The sequence below is a fragment of the Hyperoodon ampullatus genome (genome assembly GCF_949752795.1).
Source record: "Hyperoodon ampullatus genome assembly, chromosome: 8".
Classification (NCBI taxonomy): domain Eukaryota; kingdom Metazoa; phylum Chordata; class Mammalia; order Artiodactyla; family Ziphiidae; genus Hyperoodon; species Hyperoodon ampullatus.
Window position 1 is genome coordinate 76,245,127 of NC_136921.1, and position 27,779 is coordinate 76,272,905.

At 40.7% G+C, this 27,779-nt stretch overlaps 1 protein-coding gene across 1 annotated transcript in view; it reads right to left on the reverse strand.

The window, feature by feature from the left end:
• Positions 1-413: 413 nt before the first annotated feature.
• Positions 414-27,779, reverse strand: part of RBMS1 (RNA binding motif single stranded interacting protein 1) — a 128,361-nt gene continuing 100,995 nt past the window's right edge. The window contains exons 5-15 of the mRNA XM_079710728.1: positions 26,748-26,905; positions 24,653-24,732; positions 12,552-12,658; positions 11,617-11,666; positions 11,397-11,490; positions 8,866-8,913; positions 7,923-7,973; positions 4,489-4,599; positions 3,487-3,567; positions 1,965-2,049; positions 414-695 (exon numbers count right to left, since the gene is read on the reverse strand). Coding sequence (XP_079566854.1) covers positions 1,972-2,049; positions 3,487-3,567; positions 4,489-4,599; positions 7,923-7,973; positions 8,866-8,913; positions 11,397-11,490; positions 11,617-11,666; positions 12,552-12,658; positions 24,653-24,732; positions 26,748-26,905 — 858 coding nt within the window. The 3' untranslated portion in view covers positions 414-695; positions 1,965-1,971. The remainder of the gene's footprint in view (positions 696-1,964; positions 2,050-3,486; positions 3,568-4,488; positions 4,600-7,922; positions 7,974-8,865; positions 8,914-11,396; positions 11,491-11,616; positions 11,667-12,551; positions 12,659-24,652; positions 24,733-26,747; positions 26,906-27,779) is intronic.

Here is a 27,779-nt window from a genome sequence, read left to right on the forward strand (position 1 = left end):
CATTTGGTCAAAGCATTCTACATCATTAGTTTGAACTAACTTTTACTGAAACAGCTACAGCATCAAAAGAGTTAAGGCAAATTGGAATTCATAGAAAAGGATAAGACACTTCACACTACGTGGAAAGGCAAACGGAAAGCTAAGAAAAGAGACACTGGCGGCAACACTCACACTGCAAGCACAGAACACCAGGGGTGAAGTTGGACTATTTAAACATCAGAAAGCCCATTTCATACAGCTGAAAAAAACACAAACGAAACACAAAATGAACAAAACCACAAGAATCCGGTCATGCACTTGGGTAAGTCTTCATGGTCTTTGTGCATACCCAGAGAACTGAAGTTTTCTTTTTCTTTTTTTTTCTCTTTTTTCTTTTTTTTTCTTTTTTTGCATCATAACATTTGATAAAAATCTTTTTGTATTTTGTTGGTTTTTTTTTTTTTTTTTTTTTTTTTTTTTTTTTTTTTTTTACTAAAATAAACCTGTTCAGGGGAACAGCTACTAGATGAATTTAAGGGTTTTATGCACCTTATAGAACTTATAGCAAAAATAGTTTTAGTTGATTTCATTATAAATAACGTTTTCAAGAACCTGTGCAAAACTGTCAATAATTTCCTAAAGCACAATTGATCAGAAAAATCCATGATTGTTCAGCCTTCACAACCTTCTTCATTTAAGCACACCCTTCTGTACATCTGGAAGAGAAAAAAAAAATGCTTTTGTACATTTGGTGTAATATACCAGAGATATGTCATCTCTTTCTTGTTTTAAAGATATGTGTTTGAGAAAGGATCTGCTCATCGCTGGTGGTAGGCCAGTAAATGCAAACTCTGGAACTGAGGTCACTTTTTATGCCCTGAGTCCACCTTTCAAACCTGGGACCTGCAACATACTTCACCAGAGCAATCCAGAAACCCAGGTGTTCTAGGTTTCCACACAGCTGTTTTACTGCAATCTGCATGGCAGAGTGACTAGTTTTGAGATCCGTGGTCCAAGTGGGAACTGGGAGAGCAATCTCTCAATCTAAGCAATCTCTCAATCTAAGGATAGTCATATTAGATTCATAGTCAAGATACTGCTAATCTTGTAATGCTAGATTAAGCAAAATCTTATGCTATATTTCCTTTAGTTTGTGAGCATTAAAATAATATATATATATTACATATAATATATATATATATATAAAATATATATATATAAATGTATTGTAGGACAAATATGGTACCTGACATTGTCTGATTATGTTACCAATCTTTTGGCGGGGGGTGGGTAGGAAGGAAGAGAGTGTAAATATACATTTGACTTCAATATAAGGCACTGTTCTTTTTGGACAGAATACTTATCTACAAATCCACAAAATCACTGTAGTTTTTTTTTTTTTTTTTTTTTTTTTTGCGGTACGTGGGCCTCTCACTGTTGTGGCCTCTCCCGTTGCGGAGCACAGGCTACGGACGCGCAGGCCCACTGGCCATGGCTCACGGGCCCAGCCGCTCCGCGGCATGTGGCATCTTCCCGGACCGGGGCACGAACCCGTGCCCCCTGCATCGGCAGGCGGACTCTCAACCACTGCGCCACCAGGGAAGCCCAAAATCACTGCTTTTAACATTTCAGTAACATTGGATTCCCTGGCCATGACTGAAGCAGTGTGACCAGACCTGAGTTCTTTAAAGTACAATTTTTTTTTTTTTTTTTGCGGTAGGCGGGCCTCTCACTGTTGTGGCCTCTCCCCTTGAGCGGAGCACAGGCTCCGGACGTGCAGGCTCAGCGGCCATGGCTCACGGGCCCAGCCGCTCCGCGGCATGTGGGATCTTCCCGGACCGGGGCACGAACCCGTGTCCCCTGCATCGGCAGGCGGACTCTCAACCACTGCGCCACCAGGGAAGCCCTAAAGTACAATTTTGATACAAGAATCATAGACTCTCCTTGACTTGAGCCCTATAGTGATGGAGACCTTTCTCTCATACCTCACAGTTACTTATTGGGTTGAAAGGTATATGGAGAATGGTCATTAGACGTCTCTACAGCCACCTGCTGCTGACCACTCGCCTCCTACAACAAAGCAGAACAGATGAGACATGTGAGCAAAGAAATCCAAACTCTGTTACCCAGGTTGGACTGAGTCCCACATCTGAAAAACAAGCACTCCTTAAAGGTGATTTTCTTAATGTCATATAGAACCTTCAAAGTTAATTATTTCCCTAAGAAGTTAAAATGTCTGATAGACCCAAAGAACCTCCTTTAACTTTTATGAGTTGCCTCTTCATATCAAGCTGCAATTTACCAAACAAATCTCTTACCCTTTGGGGGCCAGATGTGACTTGGAATTCAGTATTTTCAGATTTTAGAATCGGAAACATGGTATGCATATGCTGTACATCAGAGACTATACCCAGTGGGGTCTAGGGCTGTACCTCATAATCAAACACATTAATAGGTCTGTGCTGAAAGGTATGAACATGCAGTGTAAATGGGGTAAAGATCTTGTCTTACATCAGTTCAGCTTGGGTTCTGTCACAGGTCAGGTTTTTTGCTAAAGTAGTTACAAGGAAAATTTTTCGTTTCAGATTTGTTTGTTCTAGCATTGTAGATAAGGGGTTCTGGTAACTGTGGCTATCAATAACTGTACAAATTTAAATCATTTAGAAGCAAACAAAACAAAACACATCCCACCTCCCCTGTAATCCAGCCACAGTCCTAGGGTTGTTTCTGGAATTGGAACCTATGGGATCTGCCTAGCAGGGGGGATCGACTGGGTTGATGAATTTCCTTGGAATTTCAAGGGTACTTTGCAGGAAAACACTATACTTTCTGCCCAACTTGAATCCAAATGTCAGACTTCTTCCATATCAATATCATAACAGTATTTTCCATAACAAGAACTAAGAGTTATTTAGCTCTACTAAGTCTCTATAAAAACAGGTATGGTGTGTTCCTCATCTCTGTTACAGTTCTGAAACATTTTTTTTCAAGTATCTTAATAACAAGTTAATTTTTCTAATTATTATTACTGATAAAATCTTTGGTGCTAGTATTACAAATTCCAGATTTATCTTAATTTGCCTGTAAGCGTCACTTTACAGGAGACAAGACAGAGCCTTGAAGGGGTATGAAATGTGCTACAAGCCTAGAAAATATCAGTATTTCTGGGAGTCTTGGGGGTGTGGCTTGGATGCTGTTTACTAACTTGTATGCAGAGAATATTTCATAGTTGAAAACAACTCTAGGCATAGACTCCCTCTCAACTCGATTCTTTTTTTTTTTTTTTTAATATGGAACGCTTCACGAATTTGCATGTCATCCTTGCGCAGGGGACATGCTAATCTTCTCTGTATCGTTCCAATTTTAGTATACGTGCTGCCGAAGCGAGCACTCAACTCGATTCTTTATGCAAATGTTTGACTTCCGATTGATTCTTTTTTGAGTTCTATTTAACCCATTTCTGAAATTACTCACTGCCAGAACGGCCACTGGACAGTCTATACCAACCTCCACAGGAACCGCCGGCGTCTGCACGTGTGTATACTGTGGCAAGTAGGCCCCCTGCACAGCTGACGTGGCAGGCATGTACTGAAAAGAAGAATACAGTCAGCATGGCCAACGATGAGCCATGGGTGACGGTCACTACAGTTTCTCGTCCTCGGTAATTCAGCATCACTAACGTGCTATTTTATTTGAGAAGGTCTCTCCCTCAAAGGACCTCATGAGTTTCCAGCAGCCCCCTGAACCAGTATCTAGAATTGTTTCCATAGGTGGAGACCCAAGAAGTAAATGCCTTATTACATCTTTAGCAGGTCACTGAAAAATGGGAAATGGACCCTTGCTTTCCTGATGCTGACAGTCATCCTTCTCTGAAGGCAGGAGAGGTTTCTCACTGGATGTGTGTGGCCCTGGCTTAGCCTTTACAAGCTGCTTCTGTTGGCTGTGAATGTAAGCCAGGAAAATACTACAAAGGGTATGGTCTCAATTAAAAGCCTTTGGCCATCTGACCATCTAAACACTACACATATCAACCCTGGAAGTGAATCTGGGATTAGTTCAACCCCAATTCCCAACTGAGTCCCTGGATTTGGAGGAAATAAGTCAGTACTAAGATTGTGATTCAGTGCCCCCAAAATCCATACAAGAAGAAATAAGTGAGTAAAAATTCCCTGCCTTGACTACCATGAACCACCTTCATCTTTTGCTTCATGAGACCAGGTCTGCCAGTGTGAATGAACGATACTAGTAATTAGGGCTAGAAGTGGTCTTGTATGGATGCTAGATTCTGATAAAGGAGAGACAGATAGATAGCCAGAGGACAGACTTTTAGTTCATCAATTAATCAAGAAATATCTGAGTACTTACTATGTGAAAGGCAATGTGGGAGGAGAGAGGGGATCAGACATAATCTCTGACATTACAGAGTCTATAATTGATAAGGAAGACGCAGGCTGCATTAATTTACCCTCCTCTGTTTGCTGAGACACATGATATTAATTTGCCACCTACTGTTCCGGTGCTGCCTAGTGACAGATGACTCATCTGCTGGGCCAGAGGGCTGATCATAGATGCGGGCTGTAGTGACATGGTGTGCTCCATTGAGGGAGTTAACACGGCACCCTGGGGATTCGGAGACAGAGGAAGTGAGACAAACTGAGGGAGGGAGTGCAGATTCTGGAACCACCTTTTGCAAAGGAAATGCCTTAGTTTACTGAGGAACATGAAGCTAAAATAACCTCCCCTCAAACTTGCAAATGGTGTCATGATTTCTTATAAATGGTCTAGATTGTGCTTCCTGAGACTTTTTAAAAGAGCACCCGCTTCACAGAAATCCTTCTATTAAATACCTCTCCCTTTACTTTCACTTAACTGTAAAGCAAGCTAGTCCACAGGAGAACTGTGGGGTGTGACAGGAAACGCAAACTACTTTTGGCTGGCCAAGGTTACAAAATGCTTAATTTTTTTTTTTAAAGTAAATGACAGTTGATGTTTCATGCAGCCACAAAACAATATACTATATTGAATATTATAAATACAGTGTTTCGTTCAAAAATGTTAAAAAAAATAGTCATTTGATTCAAGGTCAGGCTGCTAGGACCAAGATCACGTTCTTCATTCACTCAGTGTTTCTCAGAACTTTCAACTGCAATTTGGTGCCAGGGGAGGGAAGCAGATTCAGATATGATTAATAATCCAATTTTAGAATCTTTGATTTCATTTGAAAAAATTCTGGTCATCAAAAATAATATTAAATATAGTTAAAAACAGAGAGGAGGGGTGAAAAAAACCACCCGTATAACCCAGCCTGCCTCTAATACACAGCTGTTAGCATAGTCAGGGTAGCACTGTCCAGATTCTGGCCTCTGCATGTTTTTACAGAGTTGCAACCAGGGCACATGAACTACTTCATATCCTGGGTTTTGCTTTTATTCATTAATTTATTAAATTTATTTATTTCTGGTTGCGTTGGGTCTTCGTTGTGTCTTCGTTGCTGCACACGGGCTTTCTCTATTTGTGGCGAGTGGGGGCTACTCTTCCATTGTGGTGCACAGGTTTCTCATTGCAGTGGCTTCCCTTGTAGAGCACGGGCTCTAGGCACGCGGGCTTCAGTAGTTTTGGCATGTGGGCTCAGTAGTTGTGGCTTGCAGGCTGTAGAGCGCAGGCTCAGTAGTTGTGGTGCATGGGCTTAGGTGCTCTGTGGCATGTGGGATCTTCCCGGACCAGGGCCTGAACCCGTGCACTGGCAGGCGGATTCTTTTTTTTTTTTTCTTTTTTAATTAATTAGTTAATGTATTTATTTTTGGCTGCATTGGGTCTTTGTTGCTGTGCTCAGACTTCCTCTAGTTGCAGCAAGCGGGGGCTACTCTTTGTTGCAGTGCATGGGCTTCTCATTGTGGTGGCTTCTCTTGCTGCGGAGCACAGGCTCTAGGCACATGGGCTTCAGTAGTTGTGGCATATGGGCTCAGCAGTTGTGGCTCACGGGCTTAGTTGCTCCGCGGTATGTGGGATCTTCCCGGACCAGGGCTCGAACCCGTGTCCCCTGCATTGGCAGGCAGATTCTTAAGCACTGCACCACCAGGGAAGCCCCTGGGTTTTGCTTTTTTACTTAACATTCCATTATAAATATTTACCTTACTGCCTTGCTGTCATTATCATCATTTTTAATGATTACTTAATGGTACATTAATTGTGTATGAAATTCAATTCGTTCTATTTCTGGATTTTTGCATTTTCTCTAATTTATCCAATTGTAATATTCTTATGGATTAGAGCATTCCTCTCACTTTTGCTATCACCCGATTACCTGAGGATGCAATTATTCTGATACACCCTACAAATATTAATGTTAGGTTTTTGGTATCACTGTACCTGACTCATCCCTTAGATACACTGTTATTTACTGATAAATTGATACACAATTGAGGGCAAAGATTGGTGTGCAGGTGTGTTAATGCTGGTTGCAGGCAGTCTAAATCTGGGTGGGGAGAAGGAATGAATCCTTAGGTAGGAGCCTTCTGCACACACCACTACTGTCTCAAAGTTGTTCAACTCAGAGATGTGCCTGCCTCTGTCTCTAACAGTTGACCCCTTCCTCCCCCGACAAAGGATATAGATTCATGTCAGAAGTAGTTTGTTATTAATATATTTCATAAGAAATTTTTTCCTTTAAAATTTGTAATGTGCATCATCAAAAAGTGTGTGGTAACATGGAAATGACTCAAAAGCCCAGAATATGCAGAAGGAGCTTCCTGCTTCTCTTCCTCATTCATCTGTAGGAGCGACTGTACTAGGAAGCCCCCAAATGAAAAGTGAGCTGATTTCCAGCATTCCCCAATAGGACAGCACAGAGTACCAGGATGCAGATTGCCATAGGCGTTTGTGTGGGTGTACGTGTGCAGATTTGTGTGTGTAGAAACACACGTGTGTATGTTTATACAGACACACAACACACATACATATATCATCAGAGAGCTCTTCTCCTGTGTCATCAATTAAACATGTTTTGTCTGCTTCTTCAAAGTCATCTCAGCAACTTCCTGTTCAGAATGTGTCCCTGTTCTGCTGTTTCACATGCCTGGTCTAACACTGCATAGTGTCCTCTTTAGGAAGTTGTCTTGAGAGAAATTCCTATCTCATTTTAAGGCCAAGAACAGTGTGCTTTTCCTAAGCAACTGATCCGTTTTATAAGTACTGTGAACTGTATTGCTTATTAAGATTCCCATTTTGCACTGGTTACTAGAAAGCTTAGGCCAAATTTGTGGCCGCCTCATGGCAAGCATCTAGATTATTACATTAGGCATTCTTAGTCTTTTTTGTGATTTTGTTCTCCACCTTTATTTTTCAACTTTTAAACCCATGTTTTAATTCCACAAACTGGATTTTATGTATCTCTGAAAAATACATTAACTATACTACCTAATAAGGTGAAGTGTAACTCACTTAATTTAAAAAAATGTAATATATACATAAGTACAACACATGGTCATGTCACTAAAGAAATCACCTTTGTTATTCACCAAAGTCAGTGTTACTACTTTAGTTTTTTTATAATTTCCATGGAGAGGCTAACACTAATGAAAAACTCTAGGTCAATTTTGAACACTTTATATTTGCATTAAACAGAATGTAAAAAATGAGAGCTATTTCATCCTAAGTATGCTTAAAAATTTAGCAATTTTAAAACTTTAAAATTTAAAAATTCAATGGAACAATCTCCTACGTTTAAATTCTCATGGATTGCGAATTTGACTTAAGGTCAACCACCGATTTATTTTAAGACAAGGTGAGTGAAAGTTTTATAATGAACTCATTCTCATATTTGATATTTAAAATCTCCCAAATCCTACACCATCTTTGGGCAAATGGTTTAAACCCAGAGAATGGTTTTTAACGTATACATAGCTTACTTATAAACTACAAAGCCATGAAGATGAAAAACTTACGGGGTGCTGTAGGATATACGGTTGCGGTTGCATCCAAGAAGGGCTTTGCACCTGGAAAAGGAAGGATTTTGGAAGAAACGTTGATTTCCATTAGAGTGCTACCTATTTCTCTAGAGCTCTTTTAATCATGTTAAGATCTACAGAAGGAAAATAAGGAAACAATACTATCAATGATTAAAAAGATTAAGGCAGTTAGAGTTCTTGACAAACTGGTCACTCTGAATAGGATGAAATGATTATTTAAAACCAAGTTCCATTTGCCCACTCAAAAAGTATTTACTGAGTATCAAGCACCAAAGAGAAAAAGGAAGACATAGGTCCCACCCTCAAGAAATTTACTGTCTAAGCAAGGGAGATAAACAAGTAAACTCCTCAAAGAAATAGTGAAAAGTATTACAATCAAGATATGAACGTAGGTGCTTTAGGAATACAGAGGAATGAGAATTAATTCCAGCACATCTTATTAGAAACTAATCCTTAAAGTATGTGCTTATTTAAAAAGAATAATCAAATTCAACCCCCTTTTTATACCCAGGACATTAAATTTCAGAAATCTTGTCTGGCAGTCAACAATTTCTAGTTAGTGTAAAACATAAAAATCTGAAATCCAGATTTAGGAAATTAAACTTCAGTAACTAGATCCTGACATCTACAGTCAAAAGGGCATCTATACAGTAGACCCTCTGGATCGAGAAGTAAGATGCGAGAGTCAGGTTCTGTGGCAGGAAAGAAAGCATGTGTAGTCTCTGCCACCCCAGAGAAAGACTATCAGCCCGTTTCTTGATGCCCAGAGCTTTCCTGAGACTATGTGATTTCAAAATAAGTTTGCCTCTAATTCTTGAGAACAAACCCCTCCTGTATCTCATCCGCTACTGTTAACTTGAGAGGTTCTACAGAGAGGATATGGGGAAGAGTCATGGGGGAAGAATGTATTATGATTTACCTTGATAGCAGAGCCCCGATACTTGTTTTCTCTGGTTTCCTTTGCCACCTAAGGCAGACCAAAGTTAAGTGCTTCTGCCTTGTTAACATTTCAGTTATCTGGACTGCAGCCTTTCCCCAAAGGGATATTGGTGGTTTCTTGCAGATGCCAATTTCTCAAATCCAATTGTATGAGCATATAGTGGTTTAGCAGAGAAAGGCTTGCTCCAACAGGAGTGCAAGGCCTTCACTGAATAAATCACGGGGAGGCGAGCAGCTCCCGTTATAGACCCCAATTTGGGCCAGATGCACCCATTTTGGGTATAATTCCAGTGGTCCTAATAATCTAATAGCTTATATCATTATGGGGTTAGGAAGCCATGACATCTAATACAATTTTCTTTCTTAAGCAACAAATATGCTGCTGTCAATTTCTATTCCTCAATTTTCCCTAACTATAAAATGGGAATAATAATCTATGTTCTGTGAACTCTTTATCATTGGTTCTTTATCCTCTTTTGGATCATGAATCCTTTTGAAAACCTGATGAAGGAAATAGACCTTTTCCCCCCAACTGACTGCACACATACAAGCAACATTCTGAAAACAATTTAAGAGAATCACAGACCACTTAAAGCCCATTTGCTGACCCCATTGGGTTCCTGAACTTATAGGGTTAAGAATCAGTCTAAAAGGTAATGGCACTGAGTGCCAGGCAATTGGAATGAATTTCCACATGTATCTTAGGGAAACACAGATCGCCTAGGAGAAGAAATCAGACCTTTGTAATGAAATGTTGTTTCCAGTTAGGTCTACCAAATCTATTAACAACCCTGGTCTCCTAATTTTTTTCTATTCTATGAAATAATGCTGTGGCCAAAATGCTCACTGCTTTTATACCAAAGAGGGAAAAAAAGGTGGTGAGGAGAAGCATTCATAGCTGTGAATATCTATAGCTGCATACATTCAAATTAATATGCACAATCTTTCATTTGTCTGAGAATAAGCTTACTTGTCCCTATTTTTAGTGGTATACATAAAGAGGTTTCCAAGTTCAGATAGTTAAGAAAGAAGACTACTTTTCAACATCAGATATAGGAATTGTTAATTAGGGAAAATGCACTAGAGCAGATCTCATTGAATCTCATACAGGAAAGGAAAACATAGAAATCTTAAGTTCAAAATCATTAAAAAGGCATTAAATGAGTGAGTGCTATGCCTAGCAGACTGAAGCACCAGCGTAAGTAACTTAACAACCCAGAGAGATAAAAGAAAATGAGTGACGACTCAAAGAAAGGAAGTGAAAAGAACCTAGAAGCTGAGGGAGGCTGTGAATGCTACTTTACAACTCCAGTTTTAGTGCATTTAATCTCTTCTCTTTGCTATCCAGAGCTACTTTTATGCTTTTCGACAGAACCACCTTTATGATATTGCTTACATTGACCAATCCATTATTTTAAAAAAGCAGAATGGATATACTCTTACCAGACAGTTAATCTTGGATGTAAAGGATGATAATAATAATCATAGCTAACATTTACTGAGTGCTAATGATATGCCAGGTACTGTGGTGAGCTCTTTACATAGATAATCTCATTTAGTGCTTATCATAAGCCTATGAGATAGAAACTATTATTATCCCCATTTTAAAGATGAGGAAACTGAGGCTTACAGAAGTGAAATAACACAGTTATTATTGTCGTCCCCTACCCCCAGAAACCAGGGCTCCAATAACTGACTCAATTATTTTAAAAACAAGAATACACAGAAGTTTAGTTTAGTCACACAGGATCTCAACAGTCAACAAAAGTGTATTCCCATGTCTGTAACTGACTCCGTTAGAGTGCCCCTGTCTGGGCCAAGGCGGCAACCCTGTGAGAGGCACTCTGATACGGGAGGACAAGTACATGTGCACCACCATGGGGTTCATGGAGAATAGGAGCTACCCCTGCAATAAAACCAAATCAACATTACAATAAGGTGCTTAATGAGATCTTGGTTCTAAGTTGGGAGTTTAGGGTAAAGTCTCTTCACAAAATAACATAAACAGGGAGTCACCTCTCTTTTTTGGCCTCAAATCTCAGTGCATTGCTCATTTCACATTACCTAACAGAGACACATCTTTATTTATTAACATGTTTACTTGCTCTTTTGTTGGTTCCTGCTGACAAATTAACAAAGGCAAGGGTGCACACCTAGTCTGTATTTTACCTAACGGCAATTCTCTTTCCGTTTCAACTTCTGGGACACATGGTGTCCAGCAGCAGGGCCTGTTGTGGAGGAAGTATTTGGGTTCATCCCAATTCTAAAATGCTATGGTTTCAAGGAGTGACAACTGACAACCATTTCCCCTCGTTGCACATTCTCCTAAACATAAAAGTAAATCACTCTGTCACATAAAAAGCAGCTGATTCTAAATTGGGTATCCAAGCTGCATAATATTTGACTTAAAATTTCACTATAAATGTTCAAAATTTTAAGACACATAAAAATGTAGCAGTGATTCAAGGTCGGCAAGTTGTCATACTCTTGATGAATCCTAAAGGTACAAACCTGGTAGGCAGATACAGGAGACGCAATATAGGGTGTAATAGAAGTTTGAGTGATCATTCGGTTGGTAGCAATACTGTATGGTGAAGGATAAAATCTAGAACAAACACAAAAGCCTTTATTAAGTAATCCTTTAAATAGAATCATTCACGGAACAAACATCTAATATTTTCCACTTTCACATTTTCCCTCTAGCCATTATGTATTTATCTTAATGACATACCCGTTCTGTATAGCAGCCGTGGTTGGGTCATAAGTAAGTGTCATTCCAGCCTATGGGAAAGGAAAGGAAACATTCATCTGCAAAGGCACAAATTAAAAATTCCATTTCTCAGAGTCATGGCAACATAAAACAGTGATAGTTTAGTAGTATTTGATAAAATTGAGAGCTTCCGTTAGACAAATGTAATTATAAACTCAACACGAGAATTAAGCTGTAGATCGGCACTGTCCCATATGGTAGCTGTTAGTCACCGGCAGCTATTTAAAATTAAATGAAAAGTTGAGTCCCTCTACCATACAAGCTACATTCCAAGTGCTCAAATAAATAGCCTTAAGTGGCTAGTGATCATCATTGGACAGTACAGATTCTAGAACATTTCTACTGGACGGCACTTCCCTAGACATTCTTGAACCAGTATGTTCCGTAAAAAAAAAGCAAAAGAACAATCCATTTACGATAAATATGGGGGAATGATGGGCCAACATTTTAATTAAGAAATTGAGTTCTTTTCTTCCTAAAGACCATTATTATTAGGCAAAAAATCCTCAATGACAAATATACTGTTTATTTTAATAATATTTCAAGTAATTTCTGAATAATTTAAAATGTAAACCTAAGAAACCGTGACATTAGAGGAAAAAACCACTCGTGCATTTCTTACAGCAATTTAAAATGCTCTTTTACTTTTTATGTAGGTAACTGGTAAACACAGCTGCTTCCATCATCTATGTGTCCATTGGGAGAATCACCACTCTTAGCACGGTATCCACCGGGAAGAGTTTTATGTGACATTATCTGGATTATAAAGTTTTAATCCTGGCACCTATTCTAGAAGCGTGGCGGCCAAGTCAAGATGCTGCTTGTGTAACCATTCACGTAGCTTTCATGATCATACACCCCCACGGAAGTTTCAAGAGAGGACTTACAAGTCTCACCTCTCCTTCTCTATGCCACGGTCGTCCATTAGGGATGTATTTGTTTGGGTTCTGTCTCTTCTTCTGTCCTCCATCCGCAAACTTACACAACAAAGGTTCTGTAGGAGCTGAATAAACAGGGAAAAATAACAGGAAACCAAAATTTTACGTGTGTACGAGTGACAAAACGTAATTGAATTTCTTTTGTTTTTTTTAAATATACATGTGTGTGTGTTTGTTTATTTATTTTTGGCTGCGTTGGGTCTTCGTTGCCGTGTGCAGGCTTTCTCTAGTTGTGGCGAGCGGGGCTACTGTTCGCCGCGGTGCACAGGCTTCTCATTGCAGTGGCTTCTCTCGTTGCAGAGCACAGGCGCCAGGGCACGCGGGCTCAGTAGTTGTGGCGCACGGGCTTAGTTGCTCTGCGGCATGTGGGATCTTCCCGGACCAAGGGCTTGAACCTATGTCCCCTGCATTGGCAGGTGGATTCTTAACCACTGTGCCACCAGGAAGTCCCTGAATTTCTTTTTTAATAGGAGCAGTGTTGGTGCTCTAAGGGAATGGATAGAATACTTCAAGGCAAAAGTTTACTCAGACCCTTAGGAGATGATTTACTGGTGAAAATACTGGTGAAAAGTACTGTACAGAAAATATATTAGTTATGATGTTCAAACCAGAGTGTAATGAAACATTTCAAGAGCTATTTCGAGGAAGCAAAGGCATTTTTGGATTCACTTCTGTACTTCTTTAGGTTTAGATACTCTTCTTTTCACTCTGGGCCCTCTTTAATTCCATTTCAGTAAATCTTCAAATGTGAACAGGATTGAGTCACCCTCCCCTCCGCCACTTAAAAATGCTCCCATAGCTTTCCATTACGATTCCTCGGAGCAGTCTTCACTTTCTCCAGTAGAAAACAAGCCCCCCTTTATACTGCTCACACTGTATTTTTATTCAGAGCATTTATCACACTTTGTGAGTGTGGCTATTTGTTTGGTGTCTGTTTCCCCTCTAGAGTGGAAGCTCCGTGGGAGCAGTGACTTCTGTTCATCCCTGTTATTCCCAGTGCCCAAGTAAGTGTCTGGCATGTTGCAGGCGCTTTCTACATCTTGGCTGAATCAATGAATGAATACAAATAGGTCTTATTTGTTTATTTTGGGGATACAACATGGAAGACAGCTGTTGTGAGACAGCTGAAAACACCTGCCCACCCTAAAGGTTTTTCTGGGCCTTTAATCATCCCACTTGGTGTTGCTTTACTATGCATCTACCTCAAAAAAATGATCCCAAGAAACTAGCAAAGAAAAGCAAAAGACGTATAAGATGCACAGACTCTCTTACCAGGGATACATATTCATTAGTTAAAAAAAGAAAAGAAAAGAAAAAAAAAGGCGATGACATAGTAGGCCACCCATGACTTTTCCTTTTTTAAAAAAATTTTTTCTTGAATGAAAATAACAGTGTATTCCTCAAAGCTGTGCTTGTTTCCGTATGTTTCTAGTTAATGTAATAAAGACAATCACACCTTCCTGTCTGGCTCTCACATTCTGTCCTTTGTCTACCGTGGAACCATGATTACTACTTTCAAGTTCTGTTTCAAAGTTCAATAACCATGAAGAGAAAAATATTACTTGTGGAAAATTTATTCCTTTCTCCTTTGCCTCTTATTATCCTAATTCACCTCTTATTTTATAGCACTATTACCCACCCGCTAATGACAGGGTGGGAGCAACAGTGCCTCTCAATACTCCTCTGCCCAAACACAAAATGCACCCAAAACCCAACTGCAATTCCTCCTCGAGGCTGTCGGGGCCACGGTTTGGCACTCCTTTTTCCTCTCCCTGGTGTGAACCGCTCCAGAGGGACAGGCTGGCATGTGAGCTCTCTGAATGGCAGCTGTAGTACTATGGGTGCCAGGAGGTGAGAGCAAAAGTGTCATGTGTCTGGTGAGATGCCCCGGGCTTCCCTTCTGACTCCTCCACCTCCCCCACCCACCGATTTCCAGAACAAGGAACTTCCATTCTTCCATTTAAGGCAAACCGGGTGTGAAGGAAGATGGCCAGGGGCCAAATACTACATTCCTAAACTACATTCTCTGTCTTTTCAAAAAAAAGATACTGACTTTTGGAAATTTCCACCTTCACTAACAATCACAGAAGGTAAAGTAAATGGATGCAGTGAAACAAGAGAGCCTTCTAACCCCTGAAGATGCTTTTAATTCTACAAGTGGGCTGTTCAGGGCCAGATGGAAATGAAGGCCGAGAGAAGACAGCATTCAAGTGGAAGGAAGGAGAATGCCTGTCTGCCGTGGCCGGGGATGCCTCATCCTTGACTTCTAAGGACAAACTGAGAACTTGGAAACAAGATCTCACTCTCCACCGACCTAGAAAGGTCCTTATGGCATCAAATGTTTTCTCCAATGATGTCTGAGGTTTTAGGAATCTACCTCCCCATAACCTTGTGGAACAAGAGAGAGAGATTAAACTCTGTGGTGCTGACACTTTGTGGGGCTTCACTTTGGGGAACTGCTTCTATCTAGAGGCATTATAAAGACGAGCGCCTAGACTGAAATTCAAATTAAAAGAAGTTTACTTGGCACAGCAAGTGATGCAAATGCACCATTTTCCTCTATTAGCAGAGAAAGAAGGTGACCAGGTCGGACTCATTCTGGAAGTTCATCGGGGCTGCCCAGGCAGGCATGAATGGAAGCAGCTGGGTAGCCATCCCTGGCGAGTGCCAGGGCTGCACATTTGCTGAGAGGCCAAACAGGCCTTCCCTACCTGTGGGAAGGTGCTTCCAACACATTTTCATTCATCTACACTAAGCTCCGTCAAAGAAAAAGCAATTTCAGGCAACAATCAAGCCTGCTAAAAACGGTGTAATGAGGAGGTAAACATAAAGTGAGCGATGACATGTTTGCAAATATATCATTTAAAATGAAACAAATGGAACAGAATGTAGTTGAATCTTTCAAAAATGAATTACATTTGCTACATGACTTTGTGCTGTCATTAAGATATTTTCCTTCCTCTAAAACCAAAAAGGTAAGTAGTTACAACAGTTTGACTAGTAGCAGGTATCCCGTATCTTAGGAAAATTAATTTCTTATTTTAAAGAATTATAACCAGTAGAAATGACACAGTTTTTAGATGTTGGTTCCTTGCTTCTGGGGAACAGGAATACCCCAGTATTCCGTGTGTGTGACGCAATATAAAATTCTAACAGCCTCTTCCCTCTATTACAGTTTTCTCTGGTCTCTTTAGCAGTTGAAAGTTTTACTGAGTGCCTACTATGTGCCAGATATAATGTGAAGAGCTAGGGATACAGTGGTGAATAAAACAGGGTCTTACTTCATAGTTCTTGCAGTCTGATGGAGACGAGAGCATCCCAATCTTATGAGGCCATTTTGCCGTTTACGGGACAGAGAACTGTTTACTGAAATCTTTGTTTTTAAAAAGAATGCCAGGGCTTCCCTGGTGGCGCAGTGGTTGAAAATCTGCCTGCCAATGCAGGGGACACGGGTTCGAGACCTGGTCTGGGAGGATCCCACATGCCGCGGAGCAACTGGGCCCGTGAGCCACAATTACTGAGCCTGCGCGTCTGGAGCCTATGCTCCGCAACAAGAGAGGCCGCGATAGTGAGAGGCCCGCGCACCGCGATGAAGAGTGGCCCCCGCTTGCCACAACTAGAGAAAGCTCTCACACAGAAACGAAGACCCAACACAGCAAAAAGAAATTAATTAATTAATAAACTAAAAAAAAAAAAAATTAAAAAAAAAAAAAAGAATGCCAGCAGAAGTGAAACACTTCTGATACAGGAACAGCTATATTTCTTTTACAGCTGCCGCTCCTTGAACTTGGATGACATGAGACACAGCTTATTCCCAAGCATTCTTGATAACCTCTTTATTACAAAGATTGTATCATGTGTGCCAGGAAAGCAACTATGTGAAGATTTCTTTAAGACATTTATGTTACCATTAGATTGCGCAAGAGTCAGAGGACTTCAGTTAGATTTTTGAATCGAAAACCAAACTTACATACCCAGATCTGTGTCACGGCCCACTTATTTTTAAGTGAGCGCAAGACTGTTACAAAACGAGAGCTCCTTATTCGACTGGCATATGCTGCGGCTTACTCGACCAGGGAAGTCTCTAGTTTGCATTTGGAGCCTAATAATCCAGGGTTCCAGGTTAAAGACTGGGAGATGCTATGTGATGTCAGCTTTTTCTACAGAACAGATCCTTCAGGTGGCCTCCTTGATTGTTCTTTGTAGAAGGGAGGTATTGAGGAGGCCTGACACGCAGAAAAGGACGTGCCCTGAATACTAGTAATATGACTGTGATCAACAGGTAAGTTTGGGTATATTAACCTTAAAAAAAAAAATTAGTTTCTAACCGTCAACCTATATCCTCTATATGGTAATTTTCTAGATTAGTAACTCTTCACCTTATTGAGCCAAAACAATAATTGCAAAGAGTTCTAACAAAAACATTTGTGATATGGGCTTCCCTGGTGGCGCAGTGGTTGAGAGTCCGCCTGCCGATGCAGGGGACACGGGTTCGTGCCCCGGTCCGGGAAGATCCTGCATGCCGCAGAGCGGCTGGGCCCGTGAGCCATGGCCACTGAGCCTGCGCGTCCGGAGCCTGTGCTGCGCAACGGGCGAGGCCACAACAATGAGAGGCCCGCGTACCGCGAAAAAAAAAAATTTGTGATATAATGTTTCATAAAATTACCCCTTATTGATTGATTCTGCCAAATATGCAAAGTATTCTAGGCTGAATTTCCCGTAATGAATCAGGATCTTTGGGGTTTGTAAAGGGTGTGCCTCAGATGTCTTGTGAAATCTCTCAGGTCAGATTCTCGTCCTTACTAGCCAAGACAGAGAAGTTATTTTCTTGTTCATCAGAACCAACAAGAACATATACCTCCAGAAGCTTAACTACTGTGGTAGAGCCTTCAGTAGGCAGTGCCACATGCAAGCACTAATCTGATATTTTGGAGGGGCATCTCTTAAGAGCCATCTAAGGTAACTGTATTACTGGATTCTCCAATGTGCTGTCGACAGGGACGATCTTTTACCAATGCCTGACTGGTGGCAATAACAGTCCCTCCTAAGGGACTGTGAGCCATAGGGGTGATGCCCACGATGCCTCACTGCACATCTCTACCAAGTCGTGTCCCTACCCATCTTCTGAAGCTCAAACTCTACAGTAATTTGCACTCAACTGTCTTCCCTGGACACCCTCATGAAGCATCACTTCTAGAATGCCTGCTTTGACTAAGCACTGTAGTTCATGATTAGACCTCCCAGACGTCCTCCTCACTTACCTAATCCAACCGCTCAGAGGACTATGAGTTCTTTGTATTTGTAAAAAAGTGGAACTTTTCCTCACCAAGTTCTAACAGCTGGAGGAACTGCTACTCCCAAACTCCCATTTTTCTAGCTATGCAGTATTTTATCCCAATCAACAGTCTCTAAGACATAAACTGCCCTTGATAGAAGCTTTTCTATCAGTTGCAGAAAAGTAGTCCACTCAGCAACCGTAATTAGCTTTCTTTCTGAAACTGTTGGCTACTTTCAAGACCCCTCAACTAAGGACATGCAAGAAACCATCCAGGGCTCTTTTAAAAATTTCAACCTAAGGATCCAATAAATACTATCTACCATCCCATCTTTGTGTGCACGACATCATTTCCTGTTTCAGCCCCCTATTTGTTTCTAACCAAACCCTGCGGTCCTCTTACCACAGGGCAGAGCTCCGGCTTCTCTCTGCAGATGCCTACCCTCCCACGCCTGCTCTGTTAGGTTCTATCTCTCCTCCTTTCCTGACCCTGATAGAGTAGTTCCATCTCCCACTCAGCTTTACTTATCAGTAAAATAATGGTTAAACAACATTCAAGCCAGGTTAAATAGAAAACAAAAACGCAATACTTCCCCATCACTCCAACATAAATATTTTAATATTCTATATTTACTACTCTTCTAAGTCTATATTTTTCATTTTTGCAATGATAGGGCCTTTTCTTCTACCATTTACATTGTGGACCTTTCTCTACCTTGTTATAGAATTTTTTCTTTTCTTTAATGGTTACATAATGTTCTGTTTGAAAAGGGATCATGTATAGTTTCTTTGTTCTTGTAACACTGTATGAACATCTGTGTGTGTTACCTTTTTTATCTCTTTGATTCCAGTGCCAACATAACTAACACCGTATGAACATCTGTGTGTGTTATCTTTTTTATCTCTTTGATTCCAGTGCCCGTGCAATATTGGTGGTCAGATTCTATGGTGGTTAGAATACTGGCTCTAGATTAGTCTCTCTGGGTTTGAAATTTGGTTTTGCCATTTACTAGCTAGTGGCTCCAGGCACGTCTCTGGTTTCATAATCTGTGAAATGGGGATAATAAGAGTACTTAAGATTGTACAAAAGACTGTTACAATTAACATACATAAACATGTATAAAGTGCAGAGAACAGTTCAGTGAATATTAGTTACTATTATTTTATCACTATGACAACAGGAGGAGTTCAAATTTTGAGCTACGGCCCCTCCTCTTACCTTTGACTTATCAAGATAAATTCTCGGGAGAGGAACTTCTGGTTCAGAAGTTATAAACATTTTTAGGGACTGGCCTGTTTTCCCTGGAATTTGATTCTGTGAGATTTAAGAGCTGGCTATAGTTGCTGCCTTGGCTTCACATAGAATAAAGAAATGTTCAAGTTGTAGTTAAGGATGAAGTTACTGGCAAATGCCTTTTAGAAAACTGTTTTCATAGTAACACCTACATCTTCCACCCAAGATCCTTATGCTTTTATAAAATCTTACTCCACTATTTATTGTTCCTCTCTGGCAGAACCTGATAGTGGAAAGGTGTAAAACTGATTGGAGGGGGCCTGCTGTAGGCTGGGTGTGATCCATGGTGGTAACAGCTGCCTGAAGGTAGCCTCCTCCTAAGCCTGGCACGGTACTCAAAGGATCTTCAGCTAAAACAAACAATGGCACACTTCTAGTTGAGGTCCCTTGTCGCTTTTTAAAAACCAGACTTCCCTCCTTGGTAGAGAATGAGTTGGAGTTTTGGATCTGCAAGACAGCCCTCACCCCACTGGCCTCCCAGGATGGTTCCAGCACTTGTGCTTTCATGGCAATGATTTACTCATAAGATTCCAGCTCTTGGAGGGAACATCTCAACAATACATGCATTCAGACTCTGTTCTACTGTACATACTGGGTGAGAGAGACGTGAACACATCACGATCCCAAAGGTATGATCACATTGTCTTAAAGGTACCAGGAACATTCCACATGTTTTCAAGTATTTCTTTTGTCCTAGAGTTGCCAAACGTTTCTGTTTTTAACAGAGTTAATAATGCTTAAGCCAAACATTCAGGAAATGAAACGGGCAATAAAAACCCTTGAAAGATTTCCAGGCTTTTTACTAGGTTTGTAACTTTTCCCCTAAACATTACCTTTTCTGCCTCCTGGCATAGGACAAGGCCCTAAGAATTTTACCTATACACAGAACGTTCCAGAATGTAAGAGCGGTTTTCAAGCCCTGCTGGGCATGTACCCAATCTGAAAAGTCAAAGTAACACAGAAAGTAGCTGTAAAACAAGCTGAGGTCTTTGGATGGAGTAGGCCAGCAGTCACATATGCGCTTCACGACACGACGGAGCTCCTCCACGACACAGGCAAAGCTTTGGGCGATGTGGCAGAATGATGCCCGCACAATACTGGGCATCTCAAAGGCGCTCACATATCCAGTGAAAAGACACTTCTTTCTTTTCTTTAAAAATTCTCTGCCCTTAGCACACGAGGGCAGACTCCATTCATGTCATGGAGAGGTCCAGAAAGAGAGATGTGACCATACTGCTTCCTGCAGCACTGAATATACACGTGGTCTTTGTCCATGGGGTGTGTGTGTCATGCGTGTCTCCCACAGAGGCAGAAACAACGGATGCAGGGCAAGCAGCCCTAGGAGAGTTCCAGCTAACATGCCATGTGCATTAGTCTTCTTGGAGACTGTACTCTCTTCCAGGAAGGTACTGGAAGAATATTTTTCAGACAGATCCCTGAATCATGGCCATGAGTGACAGTGTTTTTGCCTTGGGCATGTCTCCTAATTTGGACACCAGTTCTACCCATCTCGTTTCTAATGTTCACCCTGTGGGAAACCACCACCATCCTATTTCTCCATAATGGAATTTTTATCAAGCAAATGGGACGTACTTATTTTAAACCTCTGGAATTCACCTAGATTGTCTCACAAAGAAGTCATTGCCTCTTTTATCCTTGTTGGGGTCCTTCCAAGCAAATCAGACTTACTGCAAACCAGCTAGCACTCGAAATCAAGGTAAATCCAAACAAAGGACAATATTTCAACATTTTCAGGGAAAAATGAGAGACTGAGTGGGGGGAAGGACAGAAGGAATGGCCTTCTGAGCAACTTTTTTTTTTTTTTAACACAAACTATAATGTACACTTGAAGAATCTGCCATAAGATAAAGCCTTTTTGAAAATGTGGTAACATCAGACACAAAAGCACAAGATTTTTAAAAAGTGATTTCAGAAAGCAGATTGTATAAAAAATTGTGATGTGGTACAGTGGATCTTTATGGAACTCTAAACATATACTACATTATGTACCAGGCCCCAGGCCAGGGTGGGGTATGCCAGGCATGGGGGAACCCAGCCACATCACCCTGGTATGAAAAGAGTGTGTTGGCAGATGGATGGGTGGCATCTGAGAAGTGACAACTCATGTGCACAGCTGACCTCTCTGCTTTGCCATCTAGAGACTTTCTTAAGAGTGTCACGCGATGAGCTTACGTTCAGTTTACTGTTCATCGCACTGTTCACGCGATGCATTTTCTTTTCAGTTCTCAAAAGAAAGTGTCTTTTGGGGACTGTGTCTAATGTAGGTTTCTTTCCTATACTTGGCTCCAGTGTCACAGACAAATCGCCAGTCGTGCAAGAATCGGAGTACTCTGACACAAACCATCCTGGATAATTCTGCTTATGCCAGCTAAACAACTTGCATCATTAAATAAACCATCCTCTGACTGTATTTATGAAATGTTATGTCTGCCTAGCAATGAGCCTACATTATTTAAACATTAAAGTGGAGGCCCATTCAGTTTACCCTTGCCTGACAATATTTTTGTTTTTCATCTGGTTCTACTGAAAATAATCATATGCATTCCACGGGGAAACCCATGTGACAGCAGCCATTCAGGTAATTGGACGGGAGACAGCAGCATCTAATAAACAGACAGGTAGTCAAAGATAATTCTTGTATTGTGTGTACAAAAGACAATCCAGAGAAGTTGCAAATGGTTTCAAATTCTGTTGTGGGTTCTCGAGTCCACTGGAGACTTGTTTTGGGGAAAGGCTGGGTTCACTGGAATAGCATGCTTCCCAATCCCGCATTGTACGTTTCAAACTCCTGCCAAAAAGTAGCTCAACCTCACTTAAAGGCAAAAGCTATCCAAAAAGGTCATCAAAAGAGCCACGATTCTTGTGATGAGCTCTATGTGAAAAATGCTCTTGGAAACCGCTTGGTGACCTCTGCTGGTATAGGGTGACGCACAGGCTTTTGGTGCCTACCACAAAATTAAAATATAAAACACAGCCCTTGCCGCTAAGAACATGCAGTCTAGTTGGGAACCAAGACTAAAACATGTGAGAGATCATCAAACATCAGAAAATGGCATAAAGTTAAGTCCTGGTTCAGAATAAAGAGAACAGCTTGACTGCACAGTTGTCTTCCCTGCCCGGATGCTCTCCATGGAGAAGGAACCCATCTGGTTCATATGCTCGCTTTGACACTTAGCACTACTTGGAAGAAGCTATTCATTGCAAAGGTGCAGAGAATCCTACAATTATTTGCGTGTGGTTTGGAAAACAAGGTCTTTTTCTTCCTAGAATGGGTGTGACCAAGAGTCTTCACACCTACTTCAAAGAAAACAGTTAAGTGACACAACCATGAAGTCCTTTGGAGAAAAAAGGAAACGGTCCAACCTCAATTCGTGACACCCTGAGATCTACTTCATTCAGGGAGCTGGTAGATCTTATCTTTGATACAACATCAAAACAAATGTGTGCTGGGGTGTTTTTCCTTCTCGAAATCTCCTTGTTGCATGCACGAATGAGCTGAGAAAGTAACGAGGTCACAGGTGGGTTGGATGAGCAGCCCTTCGAAGGGACTAATATAATACTCTGGGGGTTCTGCCCATGCTGAGGATGGCACGGAAAGCGAGGTGAACACAGAGGGCAGCTGTGTGCAGGGGCCTTGGAAGGCCCCGCGGGGCAAGGCTGACAGAAGCCTCCCACGTGTGAAATTTCTCCCTTGTCTTTACTTGGTTGTAAGGTAAAAACATTCCCCTCTCGTTTCTTTTTTTTTCTTTCAACTCAAGTGTTGTGGATGGAAAAACAAAATTGACTTAAAAAACAGAAAAGGAAGCTCTTTCACAAGGCTGAGTTCCTTGGAAGAGCGTACTTCTAGGCCTCGTATTTTATGCTTTAGCTCAAGCTCAAATACAGCCATGCAAACTGTATGCTGTCAGATTTTGGTATTAAAGGATGCAGTTAGTCCGTGGTATCGCACACACTTATAAACAGATTCTCTATGAAGTGAGACTCACCTGGATACAGAAAAGTAAAGTGGATCCCTAATCATAATCATCAGCCATCCAGTTAAAGATGGAACCTGGGAGCTACAGAAGAATAAATACTGAACACTAGTTACACATGCACAAATGGAAACGTCTTCTAGATTGTGGTCAGCCGCTTGCACGCTAGCTTGCAAATAGGTAGTGTTGTCTTGGTGAATAGTGAAGTGAAATTTATGCAAAGCCAACAAACAGTTACTGGTGCTTGAACAGTATGGTTCAAGTACTGAGCTAGGCATGAAAACAGAAAGATAAGAAAACAGTCTCTGCCTTCGAGGAGCTTAGTTTAGTGCACTGACACGTGTAAACATGCTAAATGCTGCCGTACAGGTGGGTGTCCTCAGGGCGCTATGCAGACAGTAACCCAACGGCAGCAGAGGAAGCTGTTGAAAGGGCAAGATAGGACAGCCTGATTAAAGGGAAGTGAAGTCATCTCCTTAGGATTGGGGTGTGGGAGCAGTGTAGGGAGAGGGCTGAGCAGGGTGGTGAAAACTGAGAATTGTTATTTAGGTAAGGGTGAGAGGCTGAGTGAGGACCAGTGATGCTGAGGGTCTGATCAAGCTGGAGCCCACTGTATTTCAGACCGGGTTTAGTGGGAGTTAGAGGGGGTGTAATGTCGGAACGAAAAGCTCCTGAGGTGCAGTGTTTTCTTGGTCAAGACAACACGGGGCAGAGCAATGGGAGGAAGCGGCCACAGAGGAGTGGATGGAGGGGCCACAGAAGTTGAGTCCAGGGGGAGGGGTAACACAGGCTGACATCTTCCAGAACGAAGGCGGGAGCTGGGGTGGAAAGTACCACAGTCCTCAATGGATAGGACTGACAGAATATTTATTGAGGATGGTGATGAGGTGAGTTAGAGGACGGCTTCCTCATCCAAGAAGGAGTGGCTTCTGAATGCCCTGCAAGTCACACACCTCCTTACCACTGGGTCTGCTTCATATATATATATATATATATATATATATATATATATATTTTTCCCCCCTAAGCTTACGTTTCATTTTTTTGGAATTTTAGAAGAATTTTTTATTAGAGTATAGTTGCTTTACAATGCTGTGTTAGTATCTGCTGTACAGAAAATTGTATTAGTTATACATATACATATATCCACTCTTTTTTAGATTCTCTTCCCATATAGGTCATTACAGGATATTGAGAAGAGTTCCCTGTGCTATAGAGTACGTCCTTACTAGTTATCTATTTTATATATAGTAGTGTGTATGTGTCAGTCCCAGTCTCCCAATTTATGCCCCCTCCCACCCCGTAACCATAAGTTTGTTTCTCTATGCTTCCATTCATATTTAAACAGTTGGGAGAAGTGAATTTTGAAGTCTTATTTGTAGATCCAAAGAAATAAATTTTAAAGAGCTAAAGGAGGAGTTTTTTGTTCTTGATATAAGAGTCACCACATCCTAAAACAAAAGACTACTGATACAATTTTAGACAAACAACATACCAGAAACTCCGGGTGGTGTCTTAATGAATTTTCCATTAAAATGACCAATAACGGCTTCGCACTTTTCTGTTGATTCCATCCTATTTATACATAAAAATAAAACACGTAAATAATCAGAGATACCTTAGTTTTCATTTTGTTCTGTACACATGAATACAATCCTATATGTTTATTGGATACAAATGAAAACTAACAAAAATGTGAATGATAGGAAAAAGTGGGTTTATTCTATCTTTTATTTAACTGTTGTTTGTGTACTTCCATAGTAAAATAAAAACTTGATAACCACACAGTACATTCAGAGTCATAAAAGAAATAAATTATACAAAGAGTGTTTAATATCAAGCATAGGAAATGTATAATTTTTTCCCACTTGTAGAAAAACTGATAATCAATACACAATAGCTTTGTTAGTCATGATAGTGAATTAAAAATAAAAATACCAGTTTAAAATACTAGTGTATTTAGTGCTGCTGGGATATTGGTCATTTTAAAGATGGTCTTTCCTTTTACGTATTCAAAAAAATGACAGACTCAAAAGTCATGATAAGAACTGGTGTTAATCAGAGGATGTGTCTTACAGGTTTTTCTCATTAGCCTGAAGTTTAAAATTAAATTAGTGAAGTCAATTATGTACCTTCTTTGTCATCTTGGCTTTAGAGGAGGAATTAAAGGATGGAGCCTAACAACTTATTCTACATCTGCAGGTGGCTAAGAACACCTAAGAAACCTTTCAGGGGAATTAAATCATTTTGATTTATTTTTCTTTAATGGAAAAAACACTGAATAATCTGCTCAAAATGCACTACGCTCCTGGACTACCCAGAAGAGTTGCACCTTGGTTTTAATGGGTGGTTTTTAATAGTTTTTAAAAGCAATAGAATTTAATTGGGTTCTATCTTTGGATACAGAAATGAAAGTCCTTGATCTGCTTTCAGAAGAACACCCACAGAGGGACGATTTTCATATGGTGCTGGGCCTTTCAGTGTTTCACCTGGGTCCTTTTAACCCATGAAGTGCACACTGGGGATGCTGGCCTTGGTGACTTTCCACCTGTAGAATATCTTAGTTTTATTATAAAATCATCTGGCCTAACAGAAAAAGTAATGGACTGAAAGCCAGAAGAACCAAGTACTAGACCTTGCTTCATTGCTTGGCAGCCCTGTGACAATGGAAAAGTCCTTTCTTTAACTCAATTTTCCTATATGTGAAAGAGTGAAAAGTGCTTGCTTTGTTGATCTCACAGGCCTGTGGTAGATGCGACTGTCATCAAATAGGATAATGTATAGGAAAGTAAAACGTCACTAATTGCCCCTCCAAAACCAAAGTCAATACTTTAAGACATGTAGACATTATCGGTTACTGCACAGTATTAATAGGTTGCTAAATGATGTAAAATCAGTTTTTGTACGCAGGCTTTCGGATTGCAACTACGTCAAAAACCAAAGCTTCTTTTGTTTAAGGTTTTTAAAGGAAGCAAACTAACCATTACATGGAAGTATCCTTTCTGGGGAGGAAGGGATAAAAATAAGATGGAAGGAATGAGGGTACTTTAGATATCTGCAACATTTTACTTCTTAAAAAAAAAATGTCGCAAAAACTGTAAAATGTTACAATTTGTGTAACACTTGGTGGTTAGACAGGTGTCTGTTGTACTTTTCTGAGTGTTTGAAATATTTCACTTAAAAATCTAATTCACTGACCTTATTGATGATGAACCAAAGTTCCATCTAATGAGACAAAAATACCAATTTATTTACGAAATTTAGGAGCCTGAGATTGTTGTTTTTAAGAAGTTTAGGCATCTTGATCTAATTAGTCAAATTATTAAGGAAACATACTTGAGGAACTATTGCTCATGTGGTATTTCCTTGCCCTAAGTCACCAAATATTTAGTGTCCTCAGGTTCAAGAATCCTAATGAGCTTCCAAAAGATTTGGAAAAATGCAAACTATTTTTTATGCATAATTTAAGTTCATGGTACAACTGGCTCCTATAACCCTGGCTTAAATTCTCTCTTCTTGCTCAATTTTTATTTTCCAGGAAACACAGCAGAGTTACTGTTGTTGACAAGAAGACAGGGCAGCGTGCTTACCTAGCAAAGCCAACACCACGACTTGTCCCACTGGAATCGCGTAGTATCCTTGTAGAAATAACTTGTCCAAATGGTTTCAGCATATTTTCAAGTTCTTGCTCATCCATGGACAGTGGCAAATTAGAAATATACAAGTTGGTAGGATCTTGTTCCTGTTGCTAAAACCGAACAGAGAACTGTCTATTAATTTCCAGCAGGAGGTGAGATATGTATGTTAACACAGGTTTACTTGGCCACTCTCTTAGCTCAGGTCCTTTGAAAGTACTAGCAAGTGAGATCATGGGAACTACAGAACACCCGAGTCACCATGAACACTTGAAAACAGTGTCTGAAGCTTGGACAATCTGTGCAGGTCAGACACGATCCCACCAAACCATTCTTGGCAGGTCTGGAAGCAGAAGTGCTGGCAGGCGTTGCGGAGTTGGAGAGGATGCCCTCATGGACGCACAACTCTCAGCTGTTTGCCGTGTTCTACAAAATAACTAACCTCTCCTCCACTACTATTTTTAGGAGCCCATTTTGAGCACACTATTGCACAAATGGTTGTTACTGCTAATAATTCAATCCAGAAACACACGACGGATTCTGGACTAATTCAACTAAAGTCCAGTGGGATTTTGCCCAAATTCCCTTCTTTTGCTCTACAGCAGAGTCCTTACTACCTCTGAGTTGTGATCACCAATGGGAAATAGAGAACTTCCTAAATTAACAAAAACAAACCCCCACAAAGTCATACAAAATGACAGACTCAAGGCAGAACAAATTTTAGAATCTGGATAAAGCTGAACTCAAGTGTAGATGGGGGAAGGGAGTTTTGCTAAATCTTTGCTACTCTAAGAGTGATCCAGGGGCCAGCAGTGATGGAATTACCTGCAAGCTTACTAGAAATGTAGAATTCCAGGCCCCATCCCAGACCTAGAGAATCAGAAACTGCATTTTAATAAGATCTCCAGGCAGTACAAATGCATATGCAAGTTCGAGAAGCAGCAATTAGATCATTTCCCACCCACCTTTCCACTGCTGAGGTAAAAT